At 57.1% G+C, this 24746-nt stretch overlaps 1 protein-coding gene across 6 annotated transcripts in view; it reads right to left on the bottom strand.

The window, feature by feature from the left end:
* The window catches only part of LOC117644338 (serine/arginine repetitive matrix protein 1), an 85644-nt gene that overhangs the window by 17744 nt on the left and 43154 nt on the right, over window positions 1-24746 (bottom strand). For 5 of the 6 annotated variants that reach the window (XM_034383699.1, XM_034383701.1, XM_034383702.1 and 2 more), the window contains 2 exons: window positions 16888-17057; window positions 15377-15547 (listed from right to left, as the gene is read on the bottom strand). In XM_034383699.1, the coding sequence (XP_034239590.1) occupies window positions 15377-15547; window positions 16888-17057 (341 nt within the window). Of the gene's footprint in view, window positions 1-3493; window positions 3682-3823; window positions 3934-15376; window positions 15548-16887; window positions 17058-24746 lie in introns of those variants that run through there. The other variant, XM_034383703.1, reaches the window with a different exon arrangement.

The following is a 24746-nucleotide window of genomic DNA, read 5'->3' as shown; positions in this document are numbered from 1 at the left end:
CAAACAATTACCGTCACGTCGCGGAGTGTGTTTGCCGGCCAGGGTCGAGCCTGCCCGGCAAAGGATGAAAAAAAAAGAAAACATCAACCTATTAGTCGCTGAACCACTCGCGAAAAAAAAAGAAAACTCAAGCATCGTCTCGATTGACACCCAACGAGGTAGTACCGGTTCGCCTGTCGTCTGCTCTGGCCCGTGAACCACTCTGGCAGTGTGACCCGCCCCGCCCACCGCCTCTCTCTCTCTCTCTCTCTCTCACGCACACACAGAGACCCTGCCAGAACTGTATCTGTCCCTCCCGCCTACGAAATGGGACGCTGTCGAGCAGAAATCGAGCCGTGTCCCTCTACATTCTCATCTCAAGCCGGAAATGCAAACACTTTTTATGTTCGGAATAAAAAGATTTTCGTTTTAACAAACAGAACAGAGGAGTGGGAAGAATTTTCACCTATTATTATTGTCTGTGGGAATCTACCACTTCCAGGGCCGCTTAATAACTATATAAAAGTGGCGTATCGGTCCCCCAACACAGAGGCAGTTAACCGGCTTTTAGTGGAGCCAAACAGAGTGAACGACCGATTATGGGAGCCTTAAACGTCACCGATAAAAGAAAATTTGTTGACTTTTAAACACGTATCGGAAACGGTTGCATCTCATTTGCTCGTGTGTGCGTGCCTGTGAGGGTCGGTCGACTTTCCCATCGGGTCATTCCACGGGTTGAATGGGTGGATCGGACGCAATCAAGAACCACGTGACGGAACATTCAAATTTAATCAACGGCAGTCGGCGGTTTAGCGCACTAATCGGACATCTGGGCATCTGCAGGCGGAGGGCCATCTTCACATCGACTGATTTACGCCGCCCAGAACGCGCGGCAAACCCGCGGGCCAATTGGAGCGTTCCGTCTCTCTCGCACGCGTGGGGCGGTCTGGGGCTCGTCGGGGTGCGAGCGAGACAGGCAGACCGCAGGGCGGTGTCCTGCCTAGGATCTAGTCACTGACCGCAGCGCGCCGGGCCGGGTCCGGTCCAGCCGATACAGCCGAGTGGGGACATCCCGCTCAAATTTATGGACGCACTTGAAACGGGCTGGGTTGCTTTTATTCATTGAGCCAGCCGGCCAGGCAGGCAGGCAGCCAGCCGCGCATGCGTCACCCTTCGCTAACAAGGAGCAGGAGGAGGAGAGGTAGCGAGGATGGGCGTGCCTGCACTGCAGTGAGGCCATTGTGGGGAGTAACTGCAGGTCACTCCACTGTCTTGCGTCACAGGTGTGTGTGTGTGTGCGTGTGTGTGAGTGTGTAGTGTGCTCGACAAGATCCTTAATGGCTGATACGAATTGAACACAGAGGAACAAACTGCTTCATTGCGGGGCGTTAGGGGCTGCGGGCGGCTGCAGGTCCCCAAATGACTACAATCACGGGCCACACCATGACGCGCGTCAATGCCGGGCACTTCTTAGGCTCGTTACAGCAGCGTTACAGTGTGTTACGTGCTTTGTGGACGGCCCCTTTTTTTTGTTCGGTGAAAAGTGAGGCGGAGTGTTGACTGGCCCCGCCGCTCCGCCAGACTGCCACACTGTCAGGTGGGCGTCGGCAAGGACGCGCTCGGTGACATCCTCTGCCGCCACGCCACGCATATCCGTCCAGCGCACCAGCGCGCGAGGGCCAAACCAACAAGAAAAAAAAAGAACGCATGCCAACAACCTTACCGAAAAAAATACGCAACCAGTGTCTCTCCCAGTTTGGCCAACGCAGCGCGACCTTTAACTTTTCCTTTCTACAATTGCCCTTACGAGTCTCGCAAACAATAGAAGCAGTGGCGACGCGCGCAATTATGCCACCTCTCGCCTTCGGAAGCCTTCGGGTTTCTTTCGGGTGGCTTCGGGTTTCCTTCGGGTACGTTCGGGTTTCCTTCGGGTGCCTTCGAGTTTCCTTCGGGTGCCTTCGGATGCCTTTGAGTAGCTTCGGGTGCCTTCGGAATGCCATTTGACTGCAATTACCGCGCGTAAACCACCCGAAAAGCGCCCGCCGTTAACACACGCACTGTCCACCGCGCCGACTCGTCATAACTTGCACCGGTGGACAAGATAATTACACACTCGGAGCCACCCGCTTTCTGGGCTGACCTTTCGCGTCGTGACAGCCAGGAGCGGGGAAAAAGCTCGCGCCTTCGGGTATTTATTTTCCTTCAGAAAAAGCGGGTAAAGAAAGTGAAGTAAGCGGCGCGTTGTTGGGTCCGAAAACATTGGTACTCCTGACGCGCGGGGAGTCGGGGAGAATGAAGACAATACAGTGCGCCTCCCTCCCAGTGCACCGGTATTTACTTTCTTCTGATTAGTTCAAGGTTACGAGCGGCCTGCACGCGGCAGAACGCGGCGGCAGGTGGGAACGCACATCACTCACTCTCCGTTTCTCTGAAATGGAGTAAGGTGGCTGCCCGTGTGGGAGAATGGGGAGTCGTTACTGGAAGCGATTGGCCTAACCAGCAAAATTCTGCTGGTCTATGGACGCCAGAGGCAATTTCTCCACATGGCAAGACACTTGAAAATCACAGTGCTCGGTTGGAACGATGCGAAATGTCCCAAGCCGCAGATAAAAGTCGAAAAAAAAATGACAGTGTACCGAAACAAATCAGTTCCAGTTACGACACGACGGACGGGGTGTATCATCAAGGGCCGCGCCCAATACGCACTGTCTCCGTGTCTCTGGCGTCCGAGCGAGATAGACGCAGGGTAGAGATGTGGTGCGATAGAGAAGGCGAATAGTGGCCTCCACATTGAATAGTATCGACGCTCCGTTCAGAAATGTTTTAGACCGAACCGCCGCACCAGGTCGGCCGCACTGAGTACCTCCACAACAACAAGGCAGCGTTTGGACGCGCCCTGCGCGAGCCGCGAGCAAAAACTAACACTTTAAATGCCATTAATAACGAAAGATTCTGCAGTGATGTCACATCGCTTCCTGCTTCGCCGTGCTCGCCGTGCTGGCCGTGCTGCCGAGGTCGACGCCCACAGCCTGGCCGTGCCGTGCCGCGCCGTGGCGGCCATTCGGACGCCGGCCAAAACCAACGCCCCCAAAATCAAACCATCCTGGTCGCCTAGCCGCGCTGGCCGCCCTGGCCGCGCTGGCAGGCCGAGCTCAACGAGAGCCGCGCCGGGATAGGCTGGCGGTGACGTCACCGCGACCAGCTGCTCCATTGACAAGGCCGGCCGCACCTGTAGCCGCTGTGCCGCTCGCAGAGCACGCTGTGAATAATCTGGCTCACTTGAGCAAGCGAGCGAAGCGCACCGGCGCCTTTGAGCGGTTAACAACGGGTGGCGCGTGTGGCGCAGTTGGTAGGGGCACTGGGTCCGGAAGGTAAGGACCGTGGTTCGATTCCAGCCGTCACCACTCTACGGCAGGTGTTTTATTGCTTTCAAACGCGTGTACTTCCCTCGTGAAGTGGTCCAAAGTCTCAATCGGTCTCCGATTTCAACCGGGTCAAGCTTGAGCGGACTTACGTCGGGGTAGAATGACTGCGAGTTGGAGGTGGCCCGCGTCTTGACCTTGCGGGTCTTGGTCTCGGACGCGACGACCGGCATCGTGGCTTGGGGGGTTCAACCTTTGAGGCGTTCGCACTTTGGAGCACTTGCGAGGTAGAGAGCATCCAGGGGTTCGTTGCACATCACAAAATCACTTGACTGACGGACTGCGCAGAAACACAGGGCGTCACACGACAGCACTCGGGTCGCTCCGTCTCTCTCGCACCCGTGGGGCGTTGGCCGAGGGGTGCGAGGGAGACGGAGCGACGATGATGCACCGTTTGAAGCGCGGGCCGCGGCGGCACTCACAGCAGCATTTCGTAATTTGGTCGTGGCCAGATGAGGTGCGAGTCGCTACTGACGACGCGAGGCGCCGAGGCGGCGAAGCCCGGGCGGCACACAAGCCTCCAAGACTCCGGCGTCTCCCCTCTCTCTCGCACACGCACGCCGGCCGTCCCGCTCGCTCGCGACGCTTCGCGTCCCCACCCACCTGCCGACTCAAAGCCTCAAAGTCAAGGCTCTCCGGGAGGCGGGGTGGGGCGGGGCCCGCCCGTCGTCCGTCAGTCTATTTGCTCCTTCATGAACATGGACCCTCTGTGCCGTGATGAGTTTATGACGACGTGGACCTCATGGAGGCATTTGGGAACCGGGACCACTCCACGCCTCCTCCTCCTCCTCCTCCTCGCTTCTTCAGGTGCGAAAAACAGAGTCTCCTGTAGCGCCTGCGAAGCTCAGGATAGACTAACCCGCCAAGCACAGGTGGCTACGAGTTGCCTACCCGCCAGGGGCTCCAGCAGCCTGCTGTCTAGCCTCCTCCTTCTCTTTCTTCGTCTTCTTGTTCTTCTTCTTGTCTTCTTCTTCTTCTTCTTCTTCTTCTTCTTCTTCTTCTTCTTCTTCTTCTTCTTCCCCCTCTTCAGCGAAATCGCTTGCTTAACATGAACCCCCCGTGTGCAATATTTCTTCTTTCTAATGGTCGGCGGCGCGGAAGAAGAAAAATCCCTCCGCGCGCGGGAATTTCCCTTGGCCGGCCGTTGGCGGTCGTGTTTCGCGCCACGCCACTGTAATGAACGCCAGGCGGGAACCTGTTGCCGCCGCGTCGTGAGCGACACTTTGCGCTCGCAGCGCTGCACTTAAGAAGAGGAAAACAATTTCTCGCGGGGCGAATTTAAAGCGAGTCGCACTACGTGCTCTGAGCTCAAAGTGCGAGAGAGAGAGAGAGAGAGAGAGAGAGAGAGAGAGAGAGAGAGAGAGAGAGAGAGAGAGAGAGAAACGGGAGCGGCATCGACACCCACACACGCCGCGGGGTGCCGCGTCTGCTGTCAAGTGCACTGACACACCGTTGGAAACAAACAAAAATACCAGCCAAACTAGGCAAACATTAAATTTTTTTCTGCAACATTTTTTTTTTCAGAATTAAAAAAAACTGGCTGTAAATAATAAATGGCAATCGCCCCCTTTCTTACGGTGGTGTGACATGAGTTGAATGCATAACGCCGACCACACTAGGAAAAATCGGGGAGCCTAGGCTGCACACGTCACGCAGAGCGACAGTAATTAGCAGTGTAATTACCCAGCCATTGGCCAGGTGACATAAACAGCAAAGCGTGAGAAGAAGGAACGCACGGTAGTTCTCACTCACTCACTTACTCACACCACGCGCGCCGCGCGCGGCTTTTTAAAGCGGTGTCGGTGAGGCGGGGCAACGCCACTGTGGGGCCGTTCGGCGCGCAAATCAGACCGAGACACTGCGGGTCATTAACGGGTGAAAGTTCAACACGCCCGACGGACGAAATTCGAGAAATAATCATTTGTCGTTCCGAAGGAACGTAATATATATAATTCACGGGCTGCTGACGGCTGCTGGTTGCGTGTTCAAATACCAATGTTGTTAATTTTTGTTTTGCAGTGTCACTTCTTTTTTTTGTTAAGAAGTGATCTCGGACTGCGTGGTGGTTTAAGGCCGGCCCCTCAGCGCGTCCCCCGCGGCCCGGCAGGACTGCGGCAGGACTGCGGCAGGACTGGAGGGCCCAACTGCAGCAGGACTTTGCATGCCGCCTCACTTCGCCCTTGGCTCGCGGCCTACGCAGCATCGCCATGCACCGCCCTGCACCGCCCTGCACCGCACCGTGAACACGCAACTTTTCTCCTCTTTTTTTTTCTCTTCTACATTTTTTATTTTTCGAATTGGCGGAGAGGGAGTGCAAGATGAGTGCGGTCATTAGAATCGATAAAGATCGGGGAGCCGCGCTCATCGATAGAGAGAGAGAGAGAGAGAGAGAGAGAGAGAGAGAGAGAGAGAGAGAGAGAGAGAGAGAGAGAGAGAGAGAGAGAGGGGGGAATTAAAACTAGCCGAAACCGATAGTGCGACTCGGTGGTGAATGGTGCAGGCGACAAGAAACGAGCCGCCTGGCTGCGCTAGGCTGCGCCTGGCGTGGGAACGCCGCGGCCGAGACCTTGCGCGAGGCTAGGCCGGCTGGGCAGGCATGCAGTGTACAGCCCTGCACCGATCGGCGGCGAGGTGGCCGTGGCCGCCAACACCGCGCCTTCAGGCTCATTCCGAGCGTCGCTCTGTCTCTCTCGCACTCGCGGGCCGTCCCTTATCGGTGCGAGAGAGACAGCGCGACGACAGTCCGCTTGGCACACGTCTTCTAGCGTCAGTCCGGCCGCCCGTTCCGTTCCAAGAGAAACTGGCGCTCGGAAATAAGAAAGTCACAGCCTCTAAAATAACACACGATTGCTCCAGTGCGGCCTGCCGGGCGGCCGAGGCGGCCAGCGCGGGCAAGGCGGGCATTTCTCTCAAATACGAGGCCTACTTGGGGACTGGCCGTAGGCCGCGCCGTGCCGTGCCGCGCCATGCCGCGGGCACCGTGCCGATTCGTGTCAAGTTTCCCGGAGGTGGATGCTCATCAAGGTGCCTCCGACTGACCGGGCGATGCGGGGCAAAAAGAGCACACCGATAGCACTGCTGTTCGACATTAAAAACTCGTGCTTCAAAATCGAATCCATTTTAACAATTTTGTTTCAGATATTTCACTTCCAACTAACTAGGCCCATTGGGAAAAAGGACGAACATTTAAGACGAACATTTTCCCCTCATTTTGCATCTTTTTTTCCCTTTTTTTCAAAATTTACGGCGACAGTTTAACTTTGGTAGTCAAACCGACCGAACGGATGACTCTTTTCCCGCCGTGAATTTCCGAGTTGGAAAGCTGTTGGCCCGAAACAACGACTTTGCCGGTCGGAGACTCCTCCTAGCCGGGACTGGGGCCCACCTGTCCTTCCAGGGCTGGGCTGGGCGGCCCTTCGCGCCACACTGCGGCTGCCTTGACGCAACACGAACGCGTCGCGGCGACTCGTCTTCCGCAGGAAATTGACGAACCAGAAAACGCGTCGGCACTTTCTCGTCGAGACGATTTCCGAACGATGAGGCGACAAGTTGGGACCGGAAGTCCGAATCGAGTGGCCACCATTGGACGTTCGGGACGTAACCGAAGCGGACCCGAAGCGGAACCCGAAGGGGAACCCGAAGCGGGCCCCGCGGAGGTAGGCAACGCGTCGCAGCGGCCCCAATCCGGGCTTAATGTTCAAGTTATGCTTCCTGTTGGCAGATGACACTTCCATAAAAACGGCTTCGGAAAAGATGCTTCCGTTGCGTCCTCCTCCTTGTTGCGAGCCAGCAGACTGATTCCCAGAGTCGCTGTGTCTCTCTCGCAGAGGCTACGCCCCGAGCGCGACAGAGACACAGCGCGACGAAAACGACTCTGGGAATGAGTCTGCAGTGTCCTTCCTTTCCGATCAGCCTGTCGTCGGGGCGGCGTCTGCGCGTCAGAGATCACGCACTGTCACGTCACAGACGCACGCACGACTTTCAGACACGTCCCCGACGACGACCAGACCTTCGCGAGGCGACGCGCAAGGCGAAGACCAGCGCCGATTTCGGGAGCGCCGGTCGAACAAAACGAGAAAGGAGGAGAAGGATACTCATTCTCTAATCGTCGGCGTGCCGCCGACACGCGAACGCAGCCGACGCAGCCTGCGCGCGGCACAAGGGTCGCACAGCAGGTTTCACTCTCATCCGCACGCACACGCACGCACGCACACGCACGCACACGCACGCACACGCACACGCACACACGCCCGGCCTGCTCCAGCCACCTTCTCACCTGTTGGCAGCCGCGTCTGTCCGGCTAGGGACCGCTCGCTCGGTTTAAGTACACGCGTGTCGAGCGCGCGCGCGCTTGCGTGTGAGTGTGTGCGTGTGACTGAAAAGCGATAGGTAAATAGTCACTATCGGGTTTCCAAGAAACAGGAAGCACACTTGACGCGAGGGGAGAGAGTAAAAAAGTAAAAGGACAGTAGTCTCGAGGTTCAAAATGAGTAATCAAGCAGGCCTCTCTCTCTCTCTCTCTCTCTCTCTCTCTCTCTCTCTCTCTCCGTTGTTGTTGCTTTTGCTCCAACGGTACTGCTACACGCGCTTGCATGACTGGCGGCCGGGGCGTTCCGGTGGGGCGTGAAGGTGTTCCCGGCTTTCTGCACGCACGCCCCGCCACGCCCCGCCCCGATGGGGGCGAGACCGGCCGCCCAATTTCCACCGCCAAAAGGCCTGGGAGTCCGAGGGGCCCGGGGGCAGCGAGGCGGCTTGGCCTGGGAATCGGCCTGCATTCGCCGCCGCTCTTATTCAAAGCAACGCTATGGCTCCACTTATCCTAATTCCACTAGCGCTGTCTCTCTCGCACCCGAGCGGGACGCCCTGCGAGTGCGAGAGAGACAGACTCTCCGTCCGCAGGCCGGGCCCTCCTCACGCGGAGCCCCGCCGGGCCCTCTTCGCGGGGCCAGGGCCCCTCCAGGGCCCCTCCAGGGGTCCGAGGACCGCTCCCGGGCACGACCAACCTCAATACGGGTGGCAACCCTAGCTCGGCGAACCCAACTAACAGCGTACACGCATGCTGGCTAAACTGGACCGAAGCCGGACCGGTCCACCAGTGCCAAATTCCAGTGTGATAGCCGCGGTGTTGAGAGGCCTGGGACCACCGAAGCCACTAAACTCGACGACTGCAGTGATTAAAAAAAAAAAAAAAACATAGTGAGCATCTGTTAGCTATACAAGCTATTTACTTTGTTGAAGGAGGAATAGTTTCGTAAATCACAAACTACTGTTCTAAACCCTTCTTGCAGTGGTTTCAGAGTGTAGAGATACGCGTACTGGAGCAAAAAGTTTAGTGACTCAGACTCATCATTTCACGATGCGCCCAGGACTAATAGTCCCCCGACAAAACCTGCTGCCGTCGCCGAGGAGGCTCAGGCAGTCGCGCCGCCCGCCTCGCCTTCCTTTTTCATCGATCCCGGCCTCTAATCCAGTGGAACCTGCTGCTGCGATTGTGTGCAGGGCGGCAGAGATGCTGCGGCGGTCGCTCGGGGCGGTGGCCGTCTGTCTCTCTCTCTCTCTCTCTCTCTCTCTCTCTCCCTCGCAGCCCGTAGGGCAGCGCCCTGCGAGTGCGAGAGAGACGGCGGCGGCCCACGCCGGGATGCGCATGCGTGGGAGCTGGCGGTGCAACCTAGCCGGTCCGCCACGTCCAGCAACCGGCATGCAACGATCTTGAGTGATCAGCTGTCGGGCCCATCACTCCAAACAGGGAACACTTAAAAAAAAGGAAGGGAAAGAAGAAAACGCCCTGCGGCTTGCGAGAAACACGACATTTTTTGGGTAATTCCTTTTCCCTTCCGCATACGCACCGCTATGCGCCCCGCGCTCCGCACCCACAGTCGTGACTTCTATCGCCGGATTGATGGGGCCTCTCTGTCAGGGGATTCCCCTCCGCGGCGGTGGCGCCGGGGCCGCCGGGGCCGCCCGCATGGCGACGAAGAAAGTTGAACAATCCGGCAGTTGTCAGGGCACTGCCGACCCGCCGACCGACGGCGACAACGGCTTGGCAGTGCAGCGGACTTGCAGTGCAGGGAACTGCCCCCGGAGGACGGCCAGGAAGGCCGGGGCGTTAAGGATATGAAGCAGGAGCTAAGCCCTGCCACTGGAGATTGAGTTGCTGGGGTGCCACAGCCGGCACGGACGTTGAGCTTACGGCGCTGAATGGACTGGTGGGATGCAATGGACTCTAAGAATCCGGAGACGGCTGCAGTCCACACATTCGAGTCCCCGCTCGGCGGAGCACTGCGGTCCCCGATAATTTGGAGCGCGCTGCGGAGGCCCGCGGAAGGGGGGGGAGCCGGCAAGCCTGCAGGAATTCTCTGCCAGGGACAATGCAAGCCTCTGCGCTGCTCCCGTTGCACCGACTGCACCGCCACACTGCAAGTCGTCACCACTTTGTCGTCGCAGCACACACACGCACCAACACACCTGTACCTTGGTTCACTTCACACACACACGAACACAACACACACACACACACGCGGCGCGCAGCGAGGCAGCGCAGCCTTGCCGTGCTGCTGGCCGGGGCCTAACTGTTCCCCGCGCGGCAGCGCCGCGGCCGGCGAGGGTCCCTCGTGGTCCCCGCAGCCTCCCCCCCCCCTCCTTCCTCGAATCCCCCTTTCCTTCCCTCTCCGGTGCGATAAGGGCCCGGCGAGGGCGGCAGTGTCGTCAATTAGTTTGGGAAAGTAACAAACACTAAGGAACCGGACCGGGCCGAGCTGCTGTGCGCGACTGTACTCTCGAATCGGAACCACTCGAAAATTGTGGTCATTTCGGTACCGCCAAAAAAATAAATAAAAATAAAATGGAACGTCACAATGCATGCCATTGGCGTTTCCAACTGTCGGTTTGCACTAAATGTCTGTACTGACAGTAACTAAAATTTCAGAGGATGAATTAAATGTCCTCGATCACCAAACCAAATTCTCACACGGTTCTTTTTTTTTCGTGCAGCACCTAAATTTTCCTCCTAGACAGATTTGCTCGCGCGGTTTCGCAAACGTCGAAGTGAGACACAATTTAATGGTGTGGATGGTGGGCAGGACGTCGGTCGGGGCGGGTCGGGGCGGGGCCGGGCCGGGCGGAGCCCCAAGGAAGCCCGAGTGATTCACTCCGTAAGGAAAAGGGAGGGGGGCATCGGCAGCAGTGTGACACTCGGCGAGACACTCGGCGAGGCACTCGGCCGGACTCGCTGGACCGCAAAGACGGCCGTTCTTACAATGCACTCTTGCAGTGTTTGAAGCACTCCCAGCGCTCTCCGCGTGCGCGCTATCGTCCTCTGTTTCCTGTCGAACGGTACCCGTCGCCCCGCTCTATCCGGTCGGTTTCGCCTGTGTTGGTTTCGAACGGCCAGAGAGTGCGGTGCGCGAATCGCTTGGGGACAGAACACAGTGGGCCAGAGGACCGGTGGCGGCGGCCAAAATTCGAGACGCGTTTTGAGCTCCAGAGTCGCTAAATAGGCCTCGAATCGAACGTGTGACCCCACCAATGGATTCCTCGTTCGAAGAGCAATCCATTGGTGGGGTCACACGTGCGGTTCGAGTCCCATTTAGCGGCTCTGCTGCTCAACACGCGCCTGGAGCTTTGGCCGCCTCCAGCGGTCTTCTGGCCCACTGTGCAGCAGTGCCGCAGTGCCGTCGGGTTCGGAGACCTCGACGCGCGGTGGCGCGACAGCGCGACGACGCGAAGGGAGCGATTCGGAAGATCGGCTCGTCGCTCTGTGTCTCTCGCACCCTTACGGACGACCCCGTGAGTGCGACAGAGACAGAGTGCGACGCGAAGGAGCGAGGAAGGGGGCGGGCGAAAGAAAAGCCCGAGGGGGGCCACGTGCTTGGCCAAAACAAATTCCTGGAAGCAGGACCGCCTGGCCGGGCCACTCCGGCAGAGCGGCAGACTCACTCCGAGAGTCGTTTCTCGTCTCTCTCGCACTCGCAGGGCGTCCCGCACGGGTGCGAGAGAGACGACTCTCGGAATGAGCGTGCGGGGCCGGCCGGGCCTGCCGCCGGAAACCAGTCTGTACTTGGTGGGGCCTGCAGCGCAAAAACTCTCGCCTTCGATGCGCGGGGAGAGGGAGGGGGTCGACCTATTTGTATGGAATGCGCTCTTTCGAGTTGGCTCTAAATTCCTGAAGACGCATCCAATGATAGGGCCTTACTAAGGGCTTGCTTAAATAACCGAAAACCCTAAAAAAAATATTGACAAAGTCATGAGACACACGACAGGTCACTTTTCCATTTCAATAGGTGTTCTTGATTTCCTTTTTTTCTAAAAAAATAATTCTTTGTGGTGTACCCCGAGGGCATGCCCTTTAGCCACCACAACAAGTTCCTCCCGATGGCACCCTGATATAAACAGTCCAAGTGTTTAAATGACCTCCGCGCGGCCGTATAAAGGGACGAAGGTGGCCGAAGGTGGCCGAAGGTGCCCGAAGGTGCCCGAAGGTTCTCGGGTTTCGCGGTGAACGGGTCAGTGGCAACCCGTCCGGAGTGATTGGACATAAATTATACGACTTGACCGCCGACGTCCGCGGCCGACGAACAAAAGCCCCGCACAGCCTCGCAAGCTTACGGCCTCACGGCCCCGCGGCTCTCGGCCTAACAGAGCTACAAAGTTCACAACTTGGGTGAGTTTCAACACGACGCGTACAGTGCAGTGCAACAAAGGCGAAGCGGCGACACGCGGTGTGTGGCACTGCAGCCAATCACAGGCCGCGCGACGGGCGGCAGCCTGACCAATCAGAAATCAGCAATGGCCAATCGGCAATCACGGTAATTAAAGCGGAACACGGGGGGTGCGATAACCAGGCATTAGAGTGCAGCCAGCGGGCTGATTCCGAGAGTCGTTTTTTGTCGCTCTGTCTCTCTCGCACTCGTGGGGCCTCCCATATAGGTGCGAGAGAGACAGAGCGACGAAAACGACTCTCCGTCTGCAGCCCACTTGGGGCGCCGTGTGCACCGCCCGCCGGCCATGGGGGACAAAGAAAAAGACGGAAAAAAAGAATCTGCATATGGAAGTGCGTATCACTGTATTGCAGTGCCACTGCAGCGCCACTGCAAGGGGACGTCCCCAGTAAGGCAAAGTGACCCAGGACTTTCTCCGAGTTAAAAAAACAACAACAAAAACAGCGGTTAACTAAGGAAATTGTTATTCGCGCACTGTCAATCAAAAAAAAAGAGAAAATTGCAGACTGTAAATGTTATTGAACAGTAATGAAAATACCAGCGATCAAGAAAGGAAAGAGCTCATCCTATTGAACCATTTGCGTGACGTACACTGTCAAAAAAAAAGGAAAATCGGACTGTAAATTAAATCGAACATTCTGGCAGAGTTTGCTCGTCCAATTAGTCAAGTCCCTGATTCGTATTCATGACGCTACAGGCGCCGTTGTTTTTTTTATCTTTTTCTTTTTTCGCGCAGACAGATTGACTCGTTTGTTGGCAGAAAAGGTGATGAAAAGTCCGACGTTGTTGCTGGTCGGCCTGCCGGCCGGGCAGCGGTCCAAAACGAGACGTTTAAAAGGCTGTAAAAGCCTAGGCCGGTTCCGTACCATCTCACAGTGTGGCCGCGAGATGTCCGTAATAAAAGCAGCGAGGGGCAAAGAACAAAAGCAAAGAACGGGATTGGATTCGCGGACTCCGGTTGATTGAATCACTGCCATCGGGCACAGAGTGGGCCAGAAGACCGGTGGAGGCGGCCAAAATTCTAGACGCGTTTTGAGCTCCAGAGTCGCTAAGTGGGACTCGAACTGAACGTGTGACCCCACCAATGGATTCCCCTTTCGGAGAGCAATCCATTGGTGGGGTCACATGTCCGTTTCGAGTGCTTAGCGTGAGTGCAAACAAACATTTGTGTGGGCATACGAAGAAAAGCGGAGATTTTCGCCGCCGGTCAAAACAACTGCTCCCGTTCTCAGCCGGCGGCCGCTGCTGGGAGTGCCGCGGCGTGCCGTGCTGTGCCGTGCCGCCTCGCGGGCCGACAGGCCGGCCGGCCTCCCCGCGCCGCCACGCCACTGCCACGCCACTGCCACGCCACTGCCCCCCGGACTCCCCTGACCAACGCAAAGTTAGTTCTCCCTCCGCGAGGGCGCCGCGGGCGATAAACTGCAGGACGTGAAAAGAGATCCGTTTTAGTGCGCCGTTTGTGCACATTGTGGGTGGCGGCGCGGGCCGCACTAGCTGCCCTTCGCACCTGGGGCGGTAGCGGAGAGCCAGTCCAGTTAACCCCTTTTCCAGAAGCGTCGTAAAACCACGCTAAAACGGTGGCGCAATACCGCGTGTATTATTACACTGAGACATTTCAAGAAAACAGAAAAAGCAAAGCAAAAGAAAACGGCTGACTTATTTTAATTGGGTTTATGAAAAATCAACTTTCCTCTCTTCTTGTGCCTGCAGTCGTTTTACTTGTTGTTGCTGCCCGTAGCGCGGGTTCGTTGACTCGGCGCGCAAATGGCCTACAGCTACGCCTGCTAGCAGCGGCTACGCCGGCTACGCTGGCTACGCCACGCCGGCACCGACTTCGATTATATTTGCTCCTCTACCCACGATTCCCCTCCGAGTGTCCCGCACTGTCGGCCGCACTTCCAGCGTCGATAGTGTAATGCACTGCTATAATGCATCCCAGTGCCGCGCACACTCACACACACACGAGCGACACCCGCCGCCCAGTTAAACGTGTAATTGCTCTGCTTTCACCGAGAAGCTCGTAATGCACCGGGGTGTGAGGGAGCAGCTCACGTCTCCATCTAGCTTGCGTCACTCGAGGTGACGAAAACCACGCCGTCGCCATCGTCATGGTCATGAAATTGTTCAGGGAGTTGTTGTGGAAATGGTCATGGACATGGTCATGAAAATGGTCATGGACATGGGTGCGAGAGAGACACTCGGACTGGCCTCCTCGCTTACGCGCGGTCCCGGTCGGTCCCGGCCGGTCCCCCGGAGCCCCGGCACTCGGCAGGCGACTCGGCTCAGCCCGAGGTGTCACACGGCCGCCGAGCAGGATTATGAGAAATCTTTGCTGTCACTAATCGTGGCATGCGAAACGTGGGCGCGGGACGCGGCGTGGCGGCGCGTAGCGGCAGCGGCAGCCAGGGCTCGGCGTGGGCACTGCGCAGGGCCGAAGGGCTCTGCTCTACATACACCGCCACAAACTCCCACACTGGTGCGCCAAAATCAAGACGACACGCGTCGCACAGTGGGCCGGAAGACCGGTGGAGGCGGCCAAAACTTTGGATGCGTTTTGAGCTCCAGAGTCGCCACACAGGACTCGAACCGAGCGTGTGACCCCCAATGGATTCCTCGTTCGGAGAGCAATCCATTGGTGGGGTCACAAGCTCGATTCGAGTCCTACTTAGCGAGTCTGAAGCTCAAAACGCGTCTAGAGTTTCGGCCGCCTCCACCGGTCTTCTGGCCCACTGTGCGTCGGGGGAAGCGGAGGAAAATTGTTGTGAGGACATTGATACCGGTCGGGCCGGGCGGCGAGACGAGGCGATCCCAGCCAGCCAAAGCGCCTTGTGTGAGATCGCGGAAATGATAAGAGCAAAAACAAACACGCGGAGCCAAAGGTCAAGGATGGCCCAGCGTGCAGTGCACCAGCGTGCAGTGCACCAGCAGGCAGCGCACGTGTGAGCGCCTCATCAATACAGGGCCCGCGGGTTCAACACCCGGCCGCGCCGCTTCAGTCCTTTTTTTTCGGCCAGCTTATTCCTGCTGTCACTGGCTCGGCCAGTAAAACCGCTCGCCGGCGTCCGATCTGGGCGAGCCAGCGGACGCAGAGCGCGGCGGGGCAAGCCCCAGCGAAATCAGCACCCATAATGCCCCGCTCATTGCAGGATGGGAAAGCAATTCATTAGTCGCGAGGGCCGGCCCGAGCCGGGGCCCGTGTGCCATGGATCTGATATACGTACTGCGTCCCAGCCAAAGGTTGGGCGAGAGTGTTCTTACCTCGTCCGTGATGTCCCCGAGGTGGTGGATGTCCTCCGTCTCCTGCCGCTCCTCCTTCTCCTCCCTGGAGCGCACCTTCTTCTCCTTCACCTCGCGGACCATGCCGCCCGGCCCCGGCACCGCCACCCAGCCCTCGTCCCCGGACGGCGGGTCATCGCCGTGCGTGCGGTGCTGCAACACAAGACACAAAATTAGAACCCTTCGCACCGACAAAATTTTGCCTCTGTTTTCATCCGGCGCACTGTGGGCCAGAAGACCGGTGGAGGCGGTCTAAATCCCGGACGCGTTTTGAGCGAGTCGCTAAATGGGACTCGAACCGAACCTCCGCCGGTCTTCTGGCCCACTGTGCGGCGCGGCTGGTTTAATAGTGTCGCACCTCGCGGGCCTCGCGGGCCCGGGCCGTGAACCGTGACATGGTTATTGTAATTGCGCTGCAGGCGGGCCAGACCGCGGCCCGGCCTGCCCCGGCCTGCCCCGGCCGGGCTTCACCGCCCCCTGCCAACGAGTATTTGTGGTTTCGCGGGTCGAACAAGGCGCTGCAAGGCGCTGCAAGGCGAGAGCCGCGATAGCCGCCAGTGCTTTAAGCCGAGCCGATTCCCACCGACCGCCACGCCGCGTTTCGGCGGCCTCATGTAATTTATCGCTTTTCCGAATCGAATTTTCGTTTTTTTTTGGCGGGGTATTGGGTCGTGCTTTAAGCAGCGGCAGCGGCGTGCGCGGGTGGTATAGTGTGTGTGTGTGTGTGACGTGACGGGGCGCGCTCGGGAGTCGGATAGTTCAGTTGCACTGCTGAAATCAATCCCACTGTTGGTTCACAAGGCTGGCCGTGTGTGTGTGTGTGTGTTTGGTAGTCAGGTGCCCGTCAAGAGGTCCCGTTGACAGCCGTTCCATGAAATCGATACGCATCGCGGTGTGCCATACGCAGCCTTGCAGCAACGCAGCCCGACGAAGGGGACAGTCGGGTCAGTTCGCAACGCCGCATCGACCAAATTCACGACACGAACGTCGGTTTGTCTTCACGCGAGCGCCCTCTAGGAAACAAGTCTGAACGACGTTTGATCGGCGGGGAGTGTCCTTGAGGCGTCACTCGCGGCTCTCTTAATAATCTTCTAATGAGGATATTTCGCAGAATGAGAGAGGTCCGGCACGCAGCGCGCCGCAGCGCGTGGATCTGAGCCGCGAGTCACGGATCGCCGTGAACTCGTCAAGTAAGATCCTCGTCTCGGCTCGGCACCGCCGACCCACCCACCGCGCCTTGCCGCGCGGCGCGGCCATGCCCGGGGCCTCCCATAACGCACAGGACTTGACCAGGCCGTTTCGTTTTGCGTTTCTGTGCCATCATGATCGGGGGCCATTTACATAAGGCTGGAGTAGCATAAGGCTCCAGTGATGCAACACACACACAGGCACACCGACGCACGCACACACAGACGAACCGCGGAGCCGGGGCACTGCTGATAAGGTAATCAAGTGGCTCTTTGTTTGGGTAGGCAATGAACACTGCTATCTACCTCGGTGTGCTGGTGCTCCTGCTTCTCCGTGTCCTCCGTGGTGTTGGTGGTGACGATGGGGCCCGAGTCGTCCACCACCTTGCCGTCCTCCAGGACGACATGGCGCTTCACCCGCGTCTCGATCTGCTTCGTCGTCGTCAGCTCCGTCTTCTTCTTGGTGACCCATTCCTCTGTGAACAAACAAACAACAACATCAGCTCCCTGTTGCGGTTTTAAATGCACCCCACAAAAAAAAGGGAGCACACGACGAAAAAAAACGCCCTTTGAGTCTGAAACTGTCGTGTCCCAGACCGCGGCACTTGGGCAATACTCTGTGACGTGTATTCGTGGAATGTGATACGGGGCACACCTGTTGCAAGCTTTCCTGGATACTATACGACCGTGTGCCCCGAGATGAATGAGATAATCCAGTCCGCTACAACTAAAACATAATTCAATTTCCCCCCTCCCAGTCCACTTTTGCCTCGTCGTTGCTCTCCTATTATGTACATTTCCTGCTTTGGGGCTCACACAACAATGGCTCGCTGTAAAACAGTCAATCCATTGCGAGACTTGTTGTTGTTTCTGACTTTTGTTTTTCGAGAGACACTTGCCTGTCGTTATTAACAAACAGGGCTTTCACCGCGTCATGCTCGGACCTGATTGGGAACGCGAAGGGGTGGAGTCGAAGCCGTACGCACTCTGCACTGTACGTGAGGAGCAACGCCCCGCCTCGCTAGCGACAGCCTGCCACGCAACAAGTGTGGCCCACGGCACCTCCAACAGCCTCTCTCTTCCTCTCTCTTGCACTCGCGGGGCGTCTCTCTGGCGCGCGAGAGAGGCAGCACGCTGTTCAGAATCAGCCCGCCAAGTCGGACATGCCAAGATAGAGTTGAAAGTTGAACCGGGACAAAATACACATCCGTGACAGAGAGGGGGGGGAGCCCCTGGAGGGCAGACCGCCAGTGCTGTCCGTCGAGGCGGTGAAGGCCGTGTCAGGTTGCGTCACACACACACACACACATGCACAGGGCGCGGCTTTTTAAAATGATGGATTCTCCGCTCATCTTCGGTAATTATTTCTCCAGGCCTCCCTCTCTCTCGCTCCAGCGCGTTCCCCCAGCCTCTATCGCGGCGCTACAATCTGATGCCACAGTAGGACGAGCGGCGGTGGCGAATTTAGTGCCCACGATTCAGGAACGAATCCAAGGTCTGGACGTGCAGGCCGTGCCCCGAGAGTGCGAGGGCTGGAGGCGTGTGCCGATACTCCACGCCGCCGGAGACTCGGAGCGAGCGTCCCCACTGCCAAGAAAGGTTGAACGACTTGTTGTTGACGGTGTTGTCGTGGGTGCCGTTGGCTTGGCGTGCGGTGCCCTCCAAGGGTACGGCGCTAGTCAAGGCCAGCGCCGGCCGCGACACGCCAGCAGCTGGGGGGTCCTTCCTTCCGCACTGGCCGGACAAGCACTAGCAGGCAACGGCCGCGACCGGCCGCGACCACGCGAGACAAGAGTAAGTCCGATTGATCGTTTCTTAATTGCAGGGCCAGCACTACTTCCTCCGGGCTATTTCCAGGGTTGACCGCCTCGGGACGAAAAAAAAGTTTGCTTACGGTGGTGAGCCGCCTGGATCCCCTTTTTTCCAGTGGTCTACAGTTGCCCTCCGGTGGGATCGTTAGAGAACGTATTTAAAGTGCTGTTTGGGCTGTGCGGATCAAAAAGAGGGACTACTGCTCTCGGTACGAACTTTCACAACCCACCTGCAAAAATCGGTTTTCAAAAAAATAATTCCAAAAATGTGTTGAATTTAACAGTGTGAAGGTTTCAGGTTTCCAATACGCGCGGAGCACGGCACATCCCCAGGAGGAAACGACGACGACAGTGCCAAGCCGAGCCTGCTGGAGGCACGGCTGGAGGCACGGCTGGAGGCACGGCTGGAGGCTGCTGGAGGTGCCGCCTGGCGGTTCACAGCTATTCGCACTGATTGAAACGTCAGAGCCGGGAACGCCTGCAACGCCTCGCCTGTCGCTACTGCGTGTACTCGATCATGCGCGGGCCGCGCCAGCCACACGCGTTAATCGGGGTACGGCGCCGGAAAGAGACTCAACACGACGGTCCTCTAATGAAAAAAGAAAATTGATTTTTCGAGATTATTTTTTTTTAGCGGCAACTGCGTCTAACAGAATAAAACACTGTTTTTTGCCGCTCTCCTGGTTGTTGTTGACTTTGGCAGCAGGGTCACGACGTTGGCGATCGGCGTACTGTTCTCTACGTGCTGCACTTACCGCCGAAAAGGCCTGATGGCGCCCAGTTTGCACGATGACTCATTATAACCCTGACTGCGTGAGTGGTCCGCTGAGGTCAACAACAGCGCGGCCGGCTATTCAGGAACACTTGACTTTCCCTTTCAACGTGTTTCAAGTCCACACACACGCACACGGACATGCGCGCGTGTCTTTTTGCAGCTAGGCGCCGTGACGTAGTCTAGCAGTGTACTTCCTTACTGTTATTGCAGCACCTTTGAAGTATGGTTTCTTTGTGGCTTGTAATATTACTTTTTTTCAGCGCGGTCGACTGCGCTGGTATTGTGTGTCAGGTGCCACCAGGAGGTACCAATAGAGTAATATCAAGGTCCCCACTGAAGCAGATACCCGGTACCCACCGGGTACCCACACCCATGTGTAGTCTGTGTGAGTGATCCACTCACACAGGCGCAGTCGGTAATGATACGTGTCTGGGTCACTGGGTCCCACCCGTAGGCTCCACCCGTCCCGCATGCCCCGGGCGTGTTGCTCGTCAAAACACGAGCCTTGTTTCTCAAAAAGAATTAATTCCTTGTCAGCGTTTTCCAGCACCAAACAGAGAAAAGCGGCAAGTGTAAGGGGATGCGATAACTTTCTCGAACGAAGGAAACACTGGCAGAGCCCCAAATCGCAACCGTCGGGGAATTTTTCCGCGTGTACTTAAATGGCATTGCCGTGACACATGCTCCGTTGACAAAATGACTAATGCGTCCGCTTGGCAAAGGTGCGCGCCGGGCCAAGGTCCAGGCCGTGCCTGCTGCAGCAGGGTCTGCAGGCCCTGGATGAGTGCCTCTGTGACGGGCCGAGCGCCAGCCGAGCCAGCCGAGCGCGGCACGAGCGAGATCGCGTGCAGATGGCCGGATTTGGCAGGCCGACTGGCTGCAATGCCATTGCCACGCACCGCTTCCACCACGCCCCTCAGCGGTGAGCTTCACACATAATAATCACCGCCTTGTCCCTGCCGGCCTGCGCACTCACATCCGCCCAATCACGCCTCGCAAAAGTGAAAACAGGAATAATGAATGAGATACGATTGGGGTCAATTTTTTTTCGTGGTGGGTCTCTTAGCTTTTATATCCGATTCGTGTGAATTGTGACGTGCGAAGGTGGCGCGGACCCACGCCGTCAGCCTCGTTAGTAAAAGCCGGGGAGTTTATTTTACGCGTCCGGCGATCGGACGCCCACGCCGAGCTGTGACAAGTCCGAGCCGATTTGAAAGGACGGAGGGCGACCAACCAATGAGTGTAGGGTCGCCAGCACAACAAAATAGTTCCAAAGCTTTCAAACTTAGACATTGACATAACAAAAATGGAACTATTATTTTGTTGATTGATTTTTTACCATGTCCGCAGGGGGTTGACCTTCTGGCAGGTCGGGTACCGGCGCTGGAAACTGTACCACATTAGGCAAGCCGGGCCGTCGCCGCAGAAAGCCATAAAACTAATTAAAAACGCTGCCATTTCGACGGGGGCGGTGTTGTTCGGTGTCCGAAGCCCGGCAAGTCGGCCCTAAATCTTGTAATAAAGAGATCTCTATAAAGTGAGGCACCCCACCCCCACCCCGATCCGTATCTGCACCCAGGGCACGCGGCGTCGGGGCCCATGGCGGCCTATGGCTTGCCCATGGCGGGCGCTCGTGACCGCGGCTGGCGCAAGCTGCAGGCTGCTCGCAGCTGTATTAGCAGTGCAGGGGACAGCGCCCGTATTCAATGAGGCTCAATTTACACCCGCTGCATGAGCACTTACATGTTTCAGGACGCTACGGGCCTACAAGGGCCCGGCCTGGTACGATCATATCGCGCCACCGCTTTGTCGACGCACCGTGTTGGAAAACTGCGGGGTGTCCGCCCAGAAGGCCATAGCGCACCAGTGGAACGGCAGCAGTCTTGGTGATTTTAAAGAGGAAAACAGGAAGACAGGGTCTTCTTTCTCCGACAGGGTCTTTTTCCAGTGGTGCTATAATGATAAGGCTGGAGGGGCTCAAGCCACACGCAGCAGGCAGCTGCCTTCTTCTGAAGCCCCTGCCGCCTCCTAAAACCATCCGATTAGTTGTAGATCAAGGTCCTCACTCACTCACGCCCAGCCCGCCGCACACGGGGACGCCACACACACACACACACACACACACACAGATGCAGAGGATGAGTGGAACGAATTCGAGCGGAACGCTCTGGGATCCTTGTGAATGTGTGTGGCGCTGCAGCGGGCAATCAGGAAGCAATGCATTTCCACGCACTCACACACAGTCACACACACACAGCGAAGCATGTATTTACACATTTATTTGAATCGAGCTTTTGCCGCCTCCCAGCGTGGCTGCTCCGCTCCGCCAGCACGTACAGTGGCACAGTCACTGCGAGGCACTGCGTGTCACCGCGGCGACGACGCCGGAGCACTTTGACGCCCCAGACGAGGCTGGCAGACAGTCCGCGCGGGATTCGGGTCACGACCACTAGAAAGAGCAAGCAGCGAGGTGCCTCACTTGCATCGTTTCCGGCGACGGCGCGGTGCAGACAGTGTAGACAAAGCGCGGGAACCTTCGAAAAGAAGGCGCCGCCTTTTGTTCGCGACGAGTTCATTCGCGGCCCAAACGGTGGGCATTCCCTCGCCAGCAGCTGTCGCGTCGCTCTGCGGCCTCAGACGTCCGCGGCGCCGATCTGTTTCTTTTATTCGTCTTTTCTTTTTTTTCCACGTCACATTCCTGGGACGTTTGATAGGTGATTCACAAGGCCGCCGGGTAGGGGGCAGCCCGGTCAATAATTATGACTGTGTTGCTTTTAATCACCGCGGCACGCGTGTCAGTGCGATCAGCGAGAGATCGGAATAATCGAACGCGGGATCGAGATATCGTTCCGGTTTCGAGCGGAGCGCGCGCGCGGCTGTGCGGGGTTGTTTTGGCGGCGTCAGAAGGGATAGGACTGTTTTCGGGGAGAGGACCATTGGACTGCCCCCACCTCCAACACTTTCTGTTCAATGCTCTCAGAAGGAGAGGGGGCTCGGTTAATTTCCGTGTGTTTCTGCCAGACTGGTCCTCTGCGGGCCTTTTTCCCACGACCTCCACGCATGCTGGTCACGGGTACAACACTTGGGCAAGGTCATGGGAGGGACACCTGGGCTTTTGTGTATGCCCGCACGTGAGTGTGTGCGTGTGTGTGTGTTTGCGCGTCCGTCTTCCAGGGCCTTTACCTGCTACCAAAGCATTGATCCTGTGCGTATGCGTCATAAAGACGGGGAGAGAAAAAGATTCAGATCCCGTCCCTTTTAAACTCCACAGCAATAAAAAGATGGTAAAGACCACACCTGTCTTCCTTGCAGCCCTACTTAGCCGGCCGGTAACTCTAGAAGCTCGAGACGCAATTCGAGTCACGTGGGTCGCCCGATACGTTACGTTGTCAGTCTTCCGGGCGGCAAGGACCGCCGTGTCCTTGGCTGCGTCGGCGCCGCGCGGAGTGCGCCTCGTTGCCGCCGAGCACGCCGAGCGCGCCGTGGAGCCGGTCAATGTCGAGATGCACTCGATGGCGTAGCGGAGCGTGCAGCGGCTGGCGCGTGTTCCGGGCCGCGCGGCCGTGACCGCCCGTCTCTCTCGCACTCGTCAGGGGCTGCCACTCTTATTACGGGCATCAGAAGCGATATCATTGTCGTAATAAAGGGACAGCTCGCAAATTAGATTACACCTCGGAGCACGAAAAAAAGGGGCAAAAAAGCGCGTAACAAGACAAGAAAAAAGGACGTAATGACTCGTGGCTTTTCCTGGCCGCGTCGCGTCGCCCTTGAAGGACGAACGGCCGAATCGCCGGCCGCTCGTTTTTCCGCCGAAACGTGCGTCTCTGTTACAAGTAGGCGAAAAAGAGCGTTTCTTCCGCGTATCGTCCGGCCGCTTGCTGCCGCTTTTTGTCATTTTTTGCGGCCTAAGCCGAGGAGCACGGCGTGGAGGGGGCCCGGTAATCGGGGCACCTGCACCAGGCCTGCCGGGGGCCCGCCGGGGAACAGAGCGTGACGGCCGAGGTTGTGACGGAACCATGTCGAGGCGATCCCATAACACTCAGGATGACACTCCGCTTTTCTGGAAGGATCAGCACCGCCAAAAAGCGCGCGCAGACCACGGGTCTTTGAAAATCGGTGGCGGGGCTTAGCCTCACCGTCTGGGTGGTCTTTCTGACAACGTGGTTGTCGCTTGTGAGACACACATGGGAGATCCATGAAAAAATCCTTTGGTCACACAGGAAAGTCTTTAACGGCAAAACAGGTGTCGAAAATGACTCGTGGATTGATGAAATTTTGACTGACGTCAAGAATCACGACATTCGGAGCTTTACGTGTGCGAACACTCGCCCAAAGGTGCTTGCTGAGAGTTGCCTTTGCGTTCCAAATGGATCCTCCCCGTACTTGTTCGGAGACCCCGACTGAAAGATCCGGAATTTGGTCAAGTCACGCGTGTGCCGTTTAACGCGGGTAAAAGTCCGCACCCCTTGGAGCCATGTGGCACGGCCAGGCACGGCTCGGCACGGCGCGGTCCCCTCACGGCCCCCTTGAGAATACCGCACCTAATTGCTCTATTTCGTGGAAGCAGGCTGCGCATGTCCCGCCGATAATTACTGCCCCAATAATGAATGGCACTGCGACTCACGAATTAATTCTGCGATAATTGCGCGCTCCAACTATTAATCTATCAATTGGCGCATTCTCGCCGATAGAATCTTTCCTGCTTCCCGGAATAGAATCGAGATAAGGCCGCTCTGTCCTGCGCGGCGCGGTGACGCTCCGACAAAGTCTGCGACGCGCAGGAACAGCGAAAATAAAGCAACCGAGAAACAGCAGTTTTTTTCTTAGGGTAATTATTAGTGGTATTTTTGTGGCCTGGATTTTTCCATAGTAGGTGTGGTGGAACGAACGCAGAGCGAGAAAACAATGCCGACTGCACGCGCCGCATTTGGAAAAGTGGTAACACTGTTCTGCACTACCTCGTTGACGTTCTGCATAAGCAAACACCGGCAGCAGCCCCGTATTAGTATAGTTAACGCACACATTCGCACAAATACACACAAATACACTCGCAAACACACACACACGGACACACGTGGCCGGTATGCGGTGCTCCGGCGATGTCCCGTTGCAAACAATAATGCATGGTGCGCGCCTTTTCAACGAGGAAGCGAGCCAATACAGTGCGCATTCAGCAACACGTTATCCGCACCGCCTAATGACCACGTTATTCGCAGGGCAGAGCGCGCGCAAATATGAGGAAGAGCGGCCTTATTCGCAGCGCGGGGTGCAACGAACGGAGGGAAATGGATCGTCCTGCTGTTTGGCCACTGAATGCAGAGTCGATCGCAGAAAACGCAGGGACCCTTTCTCGAATAACTACAACAACACTTTCAAAGACCAGAGACAAAACAACTGAACCTCTCTCAAAAACAGTTTTTCTAACATGTTAATTTTCTAGCTGAATACGCGAGCCTCGATAAAATTGGCGCGCAATTTGAAGACTGCCCGGCACTGCGCTGTACTGTACAATGTTATCGAATCGAGCGCGCAAGATTCGCGCATTGTCTGGCCTCGATACAGAAAACGCGGAAAAGGTG

The sequence above is a fragment of the Thrips palmi genome, unplaced genomic scaffold (assembly GCF_012932325.1).
Source record: "Thrips palmi isolate BJ-2018 unplaced genomic scaffold, TpBJ-2018v1 HiC_scaffold_18, whole genome shotgun sequence".
In the NCBI taxonomy this organism is placed as follows: Eukaryota; Metazoa; Arthropoda; class Insecta; order Thysanoptera; family Thripidae; genus Thrips; species Thrips palmi.
This window is presented reverse-complemented; position numbering and strand designations above follow the sequence as displayed.